The sequence below is a fragment of the Sinocyclocheilus rhinocerous genome, unplaced genomic scaffold (assembly GCF_001515625.1).
Source record: "Sinocyclocheilus rhinocerous isolate Xijiao unplaced genomic scaffold, SAMN03320098_v1.1 scaffold10397, whole genome shotgun sequence".
Classification (NCBI taxonomy): domain Eukaryota; kingdom Metazoa; phylum Chordata; class Actinopteri; order Cypriniformes; family Cyprinidae; genus Sinocyclocheilus; species Sinocyclocheilus rhinocerous.
In genome coordinates this window covers 5,734-21,832 of record NW_015651639.1, presented here as the reverse complement: position 1 = coordinate 21,832, position 16,099 = coordinate 5,734, and the positions used below count along the sequence as shown (strand labels likewise).

The 16,099-nt window shown below is 37.3% G+C and overlaps 1 protein-coding gene and 1 pseudogene across 1 annotated transcript in view; one reads left to right on the top strand and one right to left on the bottom strand.

Annotated features, from left to right (window-relative positions):
* Positions 1–1,825: 1,825 nt before the first annotated feature.
* On the bottom strand, positions 1,826–14,198 carry LOC107713256 (piggyBac transposable element-derived protein 4-like; annotated as a pseudogene).
* Positions 14,199–14,321: 123 nt separating this feature from the next.
* LOC107713255 (zinc finger protein 239-like) overlaps positions 14,322–16,099 on the top strand; it is a 6,542-nt gene continuing 4,764 nt past the window's right edge. The window contains exon 1 of the mRNA XM_016518720.1: positions 14,322–14,408. Within this exon, the coding sequence (XP_016374206.1) occupies positions 14,322–14,408 (87 nt within the window). The remainder of the gene's footprint in view (positions 14,409–16,099) is intronic.

Genomic DNA, 16,099 nt, shown 5'->3' with positions numbered 1-16,099 from the left:
TAGGGCCTCAATATAATGCTTAAGTTCAATTTTAAATAATATAATATTAGGTTTATTATTATTCCATTTCTGTTTGTGTATATGGTATTTTCCATATATAATTATTAAGCTAATCACCAAATTTTGCTCCAAAATTTTATTTTTATATAACAAAAATATATCTTTACCAGATAGTCGAATCTTTAATTTTGTGAATTTGAATATTAGATATTCAATGTCAATCCAAAACGATTGGGTAAATACACATTCAAAAAATAAATGTTTTATGGATTCTTCTTCTGAATTACAAAAGACACATGTAGTCTCCATGTCTCTAAAGAATATTGAGACTACTTGTCTCACTGGATAAATCAAATTAATAACCTTATATGTAATTTCTTTAACTTTATTGGTGAGGCAGTATTTACTGGGTAAACTCCAGACTTCTTTCCATTCAATCTGATTAAAAATAAAAGTTCCAAAAAGGTTTGCATTTAGGCAATACTGTAGTTCTACATAATTTTTTTTATATAAAAGTTATTAAATTTATCTATAATTTTCACACCATTAATACTTAACTGACTTGTTTTTAAAGTTCAAGTAGTTCTTTATCTATTTGTTCTTAAATACACAATTAGCAGTATTAAAGTCAAGTACATTTAGACCACCATCTTCAACTGGGTTGCATATAACTGTTCTTTTTAAATAATGTGGTCTGTTCTTCCAGATGAAATTGAACAAAATAGTATCCACCTCTTTTATAACAGACTGTGGAACGTCTAATGCAAGAGATGTATACACTAAACGTGACAACCCTTCAGTTCTGGATAATAACATTCTTCCTTTTAGTGACAGATCTGTCTTTAACTATGAATTTAATATTTGTTTAATTTTCTTTAAAAAATATTTTGATTTGTAGGTGTCAAGACATTATGAAGTGGTTCTCACTATTTGAAAGATCCATAATTCAGCTAAAAGCTGTATGTCTCCATATATCAATCAAGTCAAAAGTACAATTCTGGAAGTACAGACCTGTTACTTGGACGAGGTGGATAACAATCCTTTTCAGAATCCCATATTGTATTGAAATCCCCTCCACGTACTGATTTTGCATTGCTATATCGTTCCACTGTTTTTTCAATTTGGTCTTCAAAGTTCAAAAATGAATTTGTATTTTGTGTGGTAAAATTACTTGCATAGATATTCCCCAAAATGAACAATTCAGAATTCTTTTCAATTACCAATATTACCCATCGATCTGAATCGTGCATTTTAGTTTGAATTATTTTCCCCTTAAATGTACCTTTTAAGATTGCAACAGCAGCTGCTCGATTACTCCCATATGACATCCATAAATCATCCTCCCCATTGACTCTTCCAAAAATTATAATCTGACAAAGATGCATGTGTTTCTTGAATATAATAAAAGTCACATTTAAATTTCCTGCAAAACAAAAAAACTGCTTTCCTTTTCAGCAAATCACGAATTCCCCTGACATTTAAAGATAAAACTGACAAAGATACCAATGTGCTGTATTAACAACTTTAGGCTTAAGATGTGTGAAACAAAACATGTTCCAATCCCAACACCTCAACAGTATAACTTCAACCCAAATTGACCTTAATAATACTTAACTTAAATCAAAACCTTTAAAAATTATACGGTACAACATAACATTATCGTTACATTTAAATGAACAAAGATCCATTCTGTCTGTAAATTGACGTAAACATTATGTTCTAAATGTCATAACTCCAATGACGACTGCATTGTCACCGACATAATTATGTCCATATGCAGTTCTTGATCAAGATATATGCACGTATAATCATATTTTATTAGTTATTAAGGAGGTATTTCCTTTCCATCAACGAAAGCTTGTACACCTACGAAGTAAGCCTTCTTTCCTGCCTGCCGAGCAGCCTCCACTTTTGGCCACAGTTGTTTACGTAAAGCTTTGTCCATGCTCGTTAAATCCTCGCCAAACCATAGTTCCTTGGACCTCAGGTAGGTGCTGGTTTTCGCCGCTTTCCAAAGCCGGTCTCGTAAGGATCTGGACACAAACTGGATAATGATGGTTCTCCCTCTCGTGGCGTTTCCGTCAAGTTTTCTTCCAAGCCGGTGTACAATATCCACATCTTGTTGTATTTTGCTGGTAAGCTCTGGAAGAACTGCACAACAAATATCCACGACCTGTGCTTTTACATCTTCACCTGACTGCTCCGCCAGACCATACAATCTCAAATTCCATCTTCTTTTGTACCGTTCTACCTCGTAAAATCTAGAATAGATCTCGGACATATTCTTACCATGTGCATTGCTGACCTCATGGATCATCTTCATGTCCTTTTTCAAATTTTTCATGTCATCATTAGGGCCTTTCACACCGCGGGAACCTTTTCATAGTACCAGAACTAATTGTGGAACTACCCACATTTTGGCGTTTTCGCACCGGCCATGATTTAAAACGCTGTGTAAACATACTGTAAACATTGTGTCAACTTATTTCGCAAGTATGGAGAACAGCGATAGATGGACGGACACTGAAGTGCAGGCACTTGTAGCAAATGTAGCACTGCCAGTTGTCGTTGGAGATTCTTAGTCCTCCTTTCCGTTCTTTCAATCGCTTTACGTATACGTCGACATTCCATGTCCATTATTGTGATACCCGCGAGACACAACAAACAGCTCCGATCACAGCGTCCTACATCCTCCTGTTGTTAATGTTGTTCTTCTTTGTTTCCATTGTTGAATGCCGCGCACAAATTACGTCGCTGTCGACCGGCTTACATCACTTCCTAGTACAAATAGTAAATAGTACCTTTAAGTAGTACTGGGAAATAGTTCCCGCAAAATCGTCCCAGTACTTTAGTACTGTACATTTAGTTCTGGAACTAAAGCGGTGCGAAAGGCCCCTTTGACATCTTTTACTTCGTTGAAGAGGAATTCCGTCGTTTTCTTCAAAGCTTCAATGCTCACCGTATTTACCCTTAAGAGCTCCTCTAATCCGTTGACTCTTTCATTTATGCATCGCATAATGTTTTCTTGAATTTCAGACAGGGACGGTTTTCTTCGGATCAGGGGTGCTGGGGGCTGAATCCGCTAAAGGAACTGTAGTGCCGCCTTGCACTACATATGCGTGCATTGTTTGAATGTCAGTACCACAAATGTGCACTTCATCGTCTTTGTTCTTCATCTTTGTCAGCGGCTTTATTAGGCTTTTTTCCTTGGCTTTACTCTCCCTGCCTTTTCGTTTTTCCGCCATTCGATGCAGTCTCACTTGGTCAGTTACAACGTTCAAATACAATTTACAGCAACTATCCGGTGTTATTTATTTGTTAAATAATAAGATCTTACACTTAGACATCCGATTGGTCAATTTATTAAACAAAAAGAATGGATATGAGGTGAAGGAACAAACTTTTGTCCTCAGCTTCTCAAAACAACCTCCTTACCGGTCGCCATCTTGCGCGCCCCCTCGGGAAAGTGAGTAGTAGAACAGAGAAGCTGCATCCCAAATGACGCACTATACACTGTGCACTTATACACTATGTACTTATGCACTATGTACTCAACCATGTAGTGTATGAATTATATAAGGTTATTTTGTCATTAGTAAACGGAGTCTCATAGCCCCTACCCCTTCGCGATGTAATTAAAGCTGCGACAGTTGAGTGCATGAAGTGCTCAACATTTGAAGTGTTTTTTTCGGTTATTTAAGTGCATCATCCGGGTATTTAAAGTGCACTTTTTCTTTTGGAATTTTCAGTGTGAACACACTATTCACACTATTTATGGGTGTTTCTGCAACTACGGGCACTTTTGACTCTCCAAAATTTAGAAAAATCAACCCCTGTGAATTTTAATTTTAACCATCAGAGTCTGTAATACTTATATAAAGGTCAACAAAATTGCATGGAGTAATTAAGATTTTAATCTGGAACATGTTTATTTTTTATGTTTTTCAACTCTTCTTCTTACAAAATGTCCTTACCACAAAGTTACAATAACATTCATTATATAAATTTTTCTTTATTTAATTTCTATAAAAAATGTAATATTTCAATAGCTTTCAAATTGTGTGCAGTTTTGTAAATACTGATATTAAAACAAATATGGAAAAATAAAAGCAGAACTGCGGTAATGACATCTTGTGTCGGTTAAAGTGTTAAAGTTATGTTAAAGTGCCATGAAATAAAAAAAACAGGCTAACCAGAACAACAGTAAAATAAACAGAAAACAGAAAGTATTGCATGTGTAAAAGATAAGTAGTTTTGCAGAAGAACTCAAACTTAAAAAAACATGATCTCCTAAAGTTGATGTGTTTGTTGCAACAAACTGATTTTTAAGGCATGCAGTACTTCGTGTTTTGCCCTCTGGTTTCTTTTATTCATCCTCCACTGCCTTCTTTTCAGACTTTTCTCTCTTTTTGTCAGCTGGGAGACACTCTTTATCTGCCCATTTTCCGTTCTCTTTTTGTAACGTTCTTTTTCCTTCTGCAGATACTCTGCATTCCTCTCTGGGTCTTTTCTCATTTCCTCTCTGCATTTCTTATTGAATCCATTTGATCTTATTGTTGATGAATTTGGTCTCATCTAGGGTAATGTCATGTTTAAATATAATTTACAAAAGACTACATATTTGTAATTTAATATACAGTTAACTTTGAACTTGTCTCTGCCGCAACACAAGGTCTTTACCGCAACACCTAAATTTGCTGCGGTAAAGACATGTTGCGGAAATTACATTTTTGCTAATATTGCAGCTAACTGGCATCTAGCAAGGTCTACTACATTAGATTTGACTCTTAGCATCTTAATATACATGAATTAATGGGGTCCTATGATGCAATTTCAAGTTTTCCTTTCTCTTTGGAATGTTACAAGCTGTTCTTACATAGATGAGATCCCTAAAGTTGCAAAGACTAAAGTCCCAAACCCAAAAATATATTCTTTATAAAAGTTAAGACTCGTCCACGCCCTCCTAAAATGGCTCGTTCTAACACGCCCCCACATATCTATGTCACGGTGTGGGAATATTTGCATAACACCGCCCAAATGTTCACGCAAAGAAAGAAGGCGTAATTTTGATTCTTGGTGTAGTATTGTTGCTGCCGCCGCCGCCGCCGCCGCCATGTCATGGAGACGCTGTGTGTTTCGTTGTGAAAGCGAAACTACTTTGTTTGGCCTTCCAAAAGAGGACACAACTAGAAATCAGTGGTTAAATTGTATTTACAACACTGTTCCAGAACAGTTCAAACCAAATATTCGTGTGTGTGCAGCGCATTTTACGGAGGACTGTTCCTTGATCCTGGGAAGGCTGTGCACAAAGGCTGTTTCTATAAAGTGGGGCAATTCCAACTTCGCAAGGACAGTCTGGCGCATCTGACTCACAGCCTGTAAGTACGTTTTCATATTTAAAGGATTGGCCACTGACGATTCAAATGCGAGTTTTGAGCAGTGTAGAGAAGTGCTAGTTTGTTGTTTCTCCGATCACAAACGCAGACATGGTTTTATGTTTACGCTGCGCGATATGCAACGCAATGCGTAAAAAGACAGTATAAGTCATTATAAACCGCATAAACACATTGCATTACACCAAATACACCAAATAATGTTCTTTTAAGCAACATCATATGACCCCTTTAAAGAGTAATATACATTTATTTTTAAAATGTATTTCAAAGTACAGAATTACTAAGCTGTATGGTAAGGACACACAATAAATACTGACACAGAAAAGATTATATTTAACTTATATTTTTGGGATCTTGTGAGTGAGGTAGTGAGGTGGCCCAATCTGTCAGCAATGTAATCACATGCTAATTTCTGTTTCTATAGAAACTAGACTTGTTTGCCTTTGATAAAATGTCATTAATCTAATGAATAATTGATTTGTTAAATCAAATGAAAAATGGTGTGTCTGATTGGTCCAGACGCTACACTGTTTTTAAATGTGAGACCGAGAGTAAAAAACACAGACGCTCTGTAGTGAGAAATACAGTAGACAAATAGAAAAGTGTGCAAATAGAACATAAGGAAAATAGAGAATAAACAATAATTAGAAAATGAAGAAAAATATAGCAATTTCCATCACACTACAATACTAATTTCTCATTCATCTTTTACTTTCTGTGTTGTGTGAATTTAGTTTGACTGGTCTCAGATTAACTTTCTCTCTTCCCATTCTCCCTCCCATCAGGCTCTTATGCTGGGTACACACTAAAATATTTGTAAAATCTTATAAGATCTTCAAAATGTGAGAGACCACAAACATAAGGGGGGGAAAAATAGATTTAACCGTTTTGCTCCTATAGTGTGTGGTGTTTTCGGGGTTCCCCCCGACGTTCTTCCGAGCAGATTCAGTCACTCTTAACACACCTCACACCACAAGAAAATCTGATAAGATAATCTTTAGAACCACCAAGATAATCGGGACATTACCTAGGATTGTCGGAAGGGGAGAAATCGGCCCAAAATCAGCCCGATTATCTTGTGGTGTGTACCCAGCATTAGTAAACTGTTGGCCTGAAAATTGTTGACTGAAAAACAGAGCAAAGTATGTGAGAAAATATTAACTGAAGAATGATTTTTATTACAATAATCTTAGCCCAGAATATATTACAGACAATACTTGTTTGAATGCATTTGTTGCAGTGAAGGTACAACTCAAATGTAGCATTTTCATGATAATCTTTTTTGTTTTTGCTCTCAAATGTGATTAAACAGCATTTGATCCAAGTTTCACAATCACTGGCCTGATTTGGTCATTATTTAAAAAGAAAGGCGAGATGTTTTGTAAGTAATTCAGTGGTGAATTGTGTTTCTGTCTCTGCTGTTTCCAATATTTCCTGTGAGAAAAGGATCGTGTACCTTCTGTGGTCTTTACTGTTTCTTCATGTTTCAGCACAACGTCAGACCCGGTTTGTTAAATTTATAGTACACAATATCGTTCAAAAGTTTGGGATCAGTAAGATTTTTAATGTTTTTCTTTCTCTCTCTCTCTCTTCTGCTCATCAAGTATATTTATTCAACACATTAAAAACAGTAATATTGTGAAATATGTTTACAATATAAAATAATGGTTTTCTACTTTATTTTTTATTATTTTATTATTTCATTTGTATTTTTTATTTATAATTATCTCTGAGTTTCCCAGTTGTAAATACGACTAGAGAGCCCTTTCATTTCCAATTTCCGATCGATAGCACGTGAAGGCAGCATTAAAGGGGTCATATGATGCTGCTAAAAAGAACATTATTTTGACTCTTAACTTTTATAAAGAATATCTCTTTGGATTTGAGACTTTAGTCTTTGCAACTTTACAGATCTTCTTTATGCACCAAGAGCTTGTAACACTCCAAAGAGAAAGGAAAAATTGAAATCGCATCATATGACCCCTTTAAATCATAGTCGAGTTCGTGGTCACCAGGACCAATGGCACGGATAAACTTGAATTATTATTAGAATAATCCTGGGATGTCCCTGCTCTCTTGGCCATATAGCAGGCTCATAATTGTATGGCTGTGGTCCGTCATGCGAGTATGAATAAACATTTTAAATTTCCTCAGTGTCCGAACTCTCATTGCGATCCATTGTTTGTTTAAATTGACCGTTACGTCACTTCCGAATTTGGGCATTTTTCAGACGCGGAAGTAAAATTTCCTCACAAAAATGACTCCAGAAGCCTCAGTAGCATATTTATAAGTATATTTTTTAAGAAAGTCTAGTTTATTACATTATCTACATTATTTACATTGACTCACTGGGTCTCTAATCTGCAATATGCAATTTATACACATGATTTGGACAAGATTAGGCTGGGGTATGGCTCAGTTTCGGGGTTTCTGGTAAAAGGCTGGTGTTGATGTGGTTTGCTTATGGCTAAGAATCAATAATAAACCTGGGGCCTGTTTCATAAAACAAGTTTACCAAATAAGGCAGGTTTATTTCAGTTCGTCTGACTTATTGTCAGTTGATTTGTTTCAAAATAAGTCAGACTAAATGAAATAAGCCTGGCTTATCTGGTAAACTTGTTTTATGAAACAAGCCCCTTTCTGGCCCATTTCAGGGCCAGTTATAAGTTGTTAACTGGCTGAGACTCGGCCCAATTATGGCCCATGTGTGGCCCCTGTCTTTAATTCAGATTAGGGTCACTTCAGCGCCATCATTCTTTGCGGTATGTGGGCCGAGGGAAAAGCGGTTGTGTGGCCCAGAGCTGGGCCAGAAAACAATTGCTATGTGTGTCTTTTTGAATTTGAAAGGACAAATATCCTATATCAAAATATCCTTGTAAACACAGTCGGTTATGTCCTAAGGCCCAGATATTTAGAAGGACACATAACCTAAGGATGTTGTTTTTAACGCTAAACCTGTTCAATATTTTGAATTTAGTTTTTATTTTATTTTATTATTATGTTTATTATTATTTTTAAATTAAGCTAGATCTTATCATTGTCAAGTGTTTTCATTGATCTTAATTTCCATATTTAGGCCTACATGCTGCAACTTTGTGTTATTTTCACTGAAATATTTGACTAATAATTCGCTCGGTTTTCTCCTTACTCACAAAGACTGTTGATGCTGATCAAATACCATGCGAGTCTATATTTTTAACCCCTTTTCATTTATTCGTGCAGATCGGCTTTTTTTTTTAAAGGAAAACAAATCAGCGCACATTATAGACGCACAAAGTATTTTACTAAGTAATTTCCTCCGTATTATTTCCCTCCTCTCGCCGCTTCACACTCCACTCTATCGGGTGGCGCTAAAACACACACGTTTGTTTGCCAAACACCATTAAACCTCAGAGGAAGAAGTTTAGTTTCACCGCGATCTCTGTTGTTGTTTTGTCGGGATGCTGCCTTAATACAAACGGTTAGAAATGTTTCTTTTAAGGGAAAAATACAGTTTTTGAGTCAGGTCAGTAAACACCTTACCTGGAGAATAAAACAGGAGGAACAAGGAGGTTGGTCTTTATTCTTCATTCATCTTTAATGACTGTTTGTGGTAACGTTACTTTAGGCTTACAAAGTTTTACTTCTCTGGGGTCTGAGGGTGTTTTAGGGCCCTGGAGAAGTTTTGACATGCCCTGACATTTGTGTGTTTATATATATATATATATATCTTAAAAAACCATATTAATGGCTTAATTCTGATTACACTGTAATCAGCACAAACAACTGTGTTTGAGAAAACAAAGTTTATGCATGGTTAGTGAAAAATTAAATTTTTAAAGTCACTGAAATAAGGCCATGATACCATACAGAACATTTGTTCACAAGACCTTTGAGAACTGGATGTGGTATACTAGAGTTTATGCTACAAAAATGATGTGAAAATCATCCTGTTCACTTATTCACAGAAAACAATATTATGATGTTATGATAAATGTTATTTTGAATAATGTGTATAACCAAACTGTTGAACAGACTTCCATAGTATTTTTTCCTACTATCAAATGTGCACCGGCTACTGTTTGGTAACCCACATTCTTCAAAACATCTTCTTTTGTGTTCAGCGCAAGAAATATATTAAAGGGTTAGTTCACCCAAAAATGCAAATTAGCCCATGTTTTACTCACTCTCAAAGCATCCTAGGTGTATATGACTGATTTCTTTCAGATGAATCCAATCGGAGTTATATTAAAAATGATCCTGGCTCTTCCAAGCGTTAGAATGGGAGTAGGCGGGTGTTTTTGTTCAACAGTCCAAAAGTAGTCAAATAAAGCACGCGCATCCGTAATAAAAAGTGCCTCACATGGCTCCGAGGGTTGAATAAAGGCCTCCTGTAGCGAATCGATGTGTTTTTGTAAGAAAAATATCCATATTTGAAATGTTATAAACACATTTCTCTCACTTCTGCTGACTCTCATACGTGCAAGCTGTTCCGGGCGGTTGACGTATGCGTAGAGCACGCGCCAGTGATTAGTGACGAACGCGGAAGCGTGGATGAGAGACACCAAAACAAAACGCCGGTCACTAATTAGAAGTACAAAACAAGGATTTGTAAAGAAAAATGTAGGTGGATTTCGATATAAGCCAAGAAGAGACTGGTTTTCTTTTGCTAAAGTAAGGAAACTTTGCTTCCTTTGCTCCTGTAAACAAATTTGCGAGACTATCATATCCCAATCGGAGTTATATAAAAAATTATCCTGGCTCTTCCGAGCTTTAGAATAGGAGTAGGCGGGTGTTTTTGTTCAACAGTCCAAAAAAGAGAGAAAAAAAAAAGAATTAGCTTTTCATGTCAAGTACATACTCTGATTGCCAGACATGCAGCATTCACACTGATTGCTGGTCATACAATCAGTAATCTCTTGCTGATGGCCGGTCATACAGATGGTAATCATACAGATGGCCGGCCACACAGTCAATAGTCACACTCTTATGGCCGTTCATATAGACAGCATTCACACTGATAGCAGGGCATTCAGTGAGTAATCACATGCTGATGTGCGGTCACTCAGATTCCAGGTACCCTGATTGGATGGGCAATGAAATGCATTTTATTCCATTTCCTAATCCTAAACAAAACAGAGCAAAATGTCCCAAAGCATTCAGTACCAATCCCAATGAAGACGAAAATTTTCATTTTCTGGTTGTCATCTCTCATTAAGTGTGTTTTCACACCTAGTTTGAGCCCTGCAAACGCTCTAGGAGCGGTTCATCTTGTATATGTGAACAAACAAGTGATCTCAGACTCCCCTAAAATGACCCAAAAGTGAACCGTACTGAGTTTGGTTCGTTTGTGGGTCCGTTTGTGGTTCAATTTCCTTGTGATTTGTGAAAGCAATTAGGTCCCGGTACGCTTTATATGGACCAACATAACAGTAATGCTTGAGGTTAAACTAAGCAGCAGTGTTGCCAACTTCTTTCAATGGAAAGTAGCTAAAGCCAGTTTCAAAAGTCGCTAAATGTCGCTAGATATATGCTAATTAGCATATTAATGACGTCATCGCGTCGTATTGACTTTAACATTTGTTTGTCTCTCTGTGCTCACATGCTGTATTTTAATTTAGCCAAATTCTCAATAAAACTGTTTTCATTTATATATTTTACTGTTTCTGTTGTCAGACAACGGGATAAATATGAAAGAGTGACTGAAACGCGGCGCTTTAAGACTACATAACCAGCTCTCCCTTCCAAGATGTTAATCTGCACAAAAATCCTGATTTATAATTGAGCCGACGTCTGATGAAATCAAATACACATAAGATAAGACAAGACAAAGACAATTCCTGTGCTGTGATTTTGGCAAAAATTACATGTTAAATTAGAGAAGCAACATATCTATTTTAACTTAAAAAGCACTGCTCCTCTCAGCCACTCGCTGAACAGATCAAACAGAGAGAGAGAGAGAGGGAGAGAAAGATGTGCGCGCACTAGGAAGGCAAGACCTCGCGCTCGAGCAGCAGTACCAGTGAGTCACAGAGACTCGTTAAGGTTTGTCCAAGAAGCCGCTAGATTTGTCGCTAATCGCTTTTTTGGGAAAAAAAGTCGCTAGGGGGCTGAAAAGTCTCTAAATCTAGCGACAAAGTCGCTAAGTTGGCAACACTGCTAAGCAGTTTAGTGCTTTTTGGGGGAAGTCGTGGCCTAATGGTTAGAGAGTCGGACTCGTAACCCAAAGGTTGCAGGGATTGTAGGAGGGGGGGAGTGAATGTACAGCGCTCTCTCCCACCTTCAATACCACGACTTAGGTGCCCTTGAGCAAGGCACCGAACCCCCAACTGCTCCACTGCAAAAAAATGGGTGTGCCGGGTGTGTGTTCACTGCTGTGTGTGTGCACTTTGGATGGGATAAATGCAGAGCACTAATTCCGAGTATGGGTCACCATACTTGGCCTCACGTCACACTCACACTTTTATATATATATTTATATATAGGAAATATTTTATTATTATTATTATTATTATTTAGTGATGTCATTTCAGATGTTCAATCTCTTGTTACATTTTTCAAAAATAAACAAATAAGTAAATAAATCTTAACTCGAACAATACAAAATAATTCTGTTGTCATTTGTGTAATTTACAGCTAACTGTATTAAATTATTTAATGCATGCATCGTTAAGTATTCTCGTCATGACGGAGGCAAAGAACCACCCGATGCGCAGCGGAGATCTAGCATTCTGCCCGCTTTAAATATGACACAGAGATGAAGTAGTGCTGCGAGATCACATGTATGAATTATATTATTGATTTGAATTAATTATCGAGATTTGACCCCAAGAAAAACAAACACAATTTCAAACATTTAGAAGGATTTTATTTTTAAACAAAACATTTTTAAACAACATTGCTATCAGAACATCAGTAAGGAACACATAACAGTTCTTTCTGTTTTTAAAGATAGCAACATGCATAATGTTTGCGGTCAGTTTGACTGCAGAAAAAAAATTCAAACATTTAAAACAATTTTATTTTTAAAACAGAATGTCATTATCACCTAAAAAAAATACATTTTAGCATTGTGTCAGGAATTGCGACTGTAAGTGCTTTTTATACGAATATGAGTTTGACAGAATATGAACAGCATTTTTTCCTCAACAGCCCACCAGAAGGTACATTCCCTTTATGTGCATTACTTTGCACATGATGTACAGAAAGTGTGTGCATGCTCCTTGCAGACGTATTATTTGCAATTCACACAAGTGTTGCTGATCTTGGAGTCATTTCTGGTGGGACAGACCTGGCACCTGCCACGTTTCCTGTCTGCAGTTTGAACCACTGGAGTGTGTGTCTCCATTTCTATGTCCTTCATAACAGTTGCAGCAGCCGTTGATGCTCTTGGAAGGCGCCGTCTTCTCTCTATGTGAGGTTTCACTAGCTCTTAACCCAGCTGCTTCGACTCCGCAGTTTTCCGCTGTTCCAGTCCTTGTTTATTTCACTCCATAGCACAAAGGCATTGTAGACGCTCACATCAATGATGTTGAAGAAAATGACAAGGGGCCAACGGACAGTCATGCATCGGCAGCTATAGGTGACTGTGACCTTGTCTAAATTATCAACACCTCCCTTTGTCTCATTGTAGTCCAGGACCATTTGTGGTTTTCTGTCTTCTCTGGTGCTCAGACCAGCATCTTTGTGCATAGCGCTCCTTAGCAGGAAATTTTTTCCCTTTCTTTGGGCAATAGGAGACAACAGTGGCTTTTTCAGTGAAGGCAAATATTGAAGATGTTACCTTTCTGTTCTTCATCACAAAAAGCTCAGAGTGAAGCTCAGGCTTATTTTTTCTCACTGTCCCCAACATGGTAACCTTCCTTTTTAGCAGTTCCTCAATGTGCAATGTGAAAAAATTATCACATGTAATGTTGTGGCCATTCAGTCCCTCGGCCATGTCTAGTACCACCCTCATGCCCTGATTTTTTCAGGAGCTTCTCCGGGGAATTTACCAGTGTACACCTGCATGTTCCAGGCATAGCTGGACTGTGCATCACATGCAGCCCATATTTTTATGCCATATTTGACTGGTTTGCGTGGCATGTATTGTCTGAAGGGTCAGCGGCCACAAAATGGAACCAGACATTTATCCACAGTGATGTGGGGGCCTGGATTGTAAAGAAAGGGCAATCGCTGGACCCACTTGTCCCATACATCCCTTATTGCTGCAAGTTTGTCACACTCTCGTCGGCCCTGTCTTGTTTCTTTGTCATCAAAGCGTATAACAAGGGAGAAAACATGGAATGTCTTTAGAGACATGGTGGCTGGAAATATTGACCTTCCAGTGTCAGCATTCCAAAGGCTTGCTGTTGCTTCTCCTTTTGACTTGTCCACTCCTGCCAAAATGAGCAACCCAATGTAAGCTTGCAAGTCAGTCACAAAGTCTTTCCAACTGTCCCCATACACCCTTCTCCCCTGTAAGTTTGCCATTTCAAGTTTATCCTTTTCATTTGATGGTGTAGTAAACAGCTGAAATGCTGGTTTTATATCTTAGACATGGCTGACAGCATATCTGGTGGGCCCTGGAACCATTTTGATGACATTAGCAGCACTAAGTCTACCTTGGCATTCAAGTGGGGAGCGGGATCATAATAGCTTTCCATTTTTGGAAGGTAATGTGTCTGCTGGTGGTTGAGAGACAACAGGAGGGTCAACACTGGGAGTCTCATTCTCATCCGAGGAGGATGCCTCATAATCAGGGTCCTCCTCAAGATTATCATCTGTCTCAGACACATTCTCCTCTGTCACTTTCACTGTCAAAAACCTGTGACAAAATCTCATTGACAGAAAACCTTTGCTTAGAGGCCATTTTCAATTGAGAGAGAGAGAGAGCATAAGTGAGCTTTTATATGTTTGCTCCTCCCCTGTAAACCATGTGAATTATGTTTTCCCCTTCCCCATGGCATGAGAAATATCAAAGTTCTCGTGAGAATTAGGATTCCCCCTACCCCCATGTCATGTGAACAATCAGTGGTTCTCGCAATACTACAGGTATGGTTATGTTAGGTTTTTTGAATATTATACTTAATATTAGGTATGTGACGAGATCTCGTGGCACAAGATCTCACGAGATCCGACTGGTCTCACGAGAACGTGACGATATCCTCGCAAAACAATTTGTGTTTACATTAGAGCTGCACGATTAAACGTTTAAAGATCGCGATATCGATTCAAACACCCACGCAATCTTATTCCTGAATGACAACGATTCAGCTATGTCTATTACGACTGTTTCACATCACGAGTGTCAGTGGAGCGTGAGAAGCACGTTTTGTCGCTGCCCGTGTTAATCATTCATGCTGCTGCTGATCCAGAAAGAGCAACACAAACAGTCTTTTCAACCACACATCATTATTTCTGTGTTACAGACATTTAAATAACAGAAGTACTGGGATAAAAGTTTATAGTTTGGATATAAACACTTATTCTCTACAGTAGTGATCAAAATGAAAGTATCTTGACACTTGTATGTATTGTAACGCTTATACTCTTCCTCCAGGAGGTGGTGACAACTGCCCATTTAAAAAAAGTATTTGTCCTTGAATCATTCATTCAGGAGATTCCAATTGTGAAACAGGTCTTTATGAATTGAGACACTGACTCCTTCATTGAATTTATTTTTTATTTTTTTGTTCAAATGAATATATGTTTTAAAAAGACTTAAGCAATGAACATTTTGTCAGAACCACTAGTAAATTACGTTGTTTTGTTTAGTTTTCTAATCTTTTTTTTTTTCTTCAGAGAATATATATATATATAAAACATGATTCTCAATTTATCCGGAATCGTGCAGCTCTAGTTTACATGTTGTTTATTGCTACATTTAATTCATTAAAATAGAAGTTTAGTTTTTTAAAGTACAAGTTGCACCTACATTTTTTGCATTTTGTGTTTTTCAGTTGAATAAAAGACTATTTTTCCCTTTATCTTTCATCATTGAGAATTTCTTTAAAAAAAGTCTAAAAATCTCGTCTCGTCTCGTTCTCGTGAACCCAGCCTCGTGTCTTGTCTCGTCTCGTCTCGTGGGATAAGTGTCTCGTCACTCCCCTACTTAATATATAAAATTATAGTGAATATTATAAAAATTATAGCATGTTGTAGTGACCTCAATATCACCCAAAACAAATGTGTGTAAAATTTAGGGCTGTGACGGTCGCCGTGACAACCGCATGGCCGCACTGTATGTGTGTGTATATATATATATATTAGGGATGTCAACGATTAATCGACGATCGATTAATTGTCGATAAGAGATGCAATCGATTAAAGCTATCATGGTCGTTTAATTTTGGGCTGCATGCGGCTCATGCGCAAAACACATGCGGGCGGCTGTGAGTGACGGTTACGGTATAAATGCATCATCATTCATTCATAATGTACAAATTAAGCTTTTAATGTGATTTAAACTTTAAAAGTACATTTAAATAGAAACAACACAAAGTTCTTCAACATGGAAAGCAATAGAAATGTAGTAACTAAGTCATTTCCCCAGATAATTCTTTCATATCGGGCTCCGCGTAGGCCTGTCGCAATAATCAAAATTCGTTCCTACGACTTATTAATTTGTGGCCACTGTCCATGTTTCATTAATTTTGTTCTTTAAATAACCCATGATTTAACTAAAATGAGGGAACAAATTAATAAATCGAACGAATTCTTAATTCATGGCCATGAAATCTTTC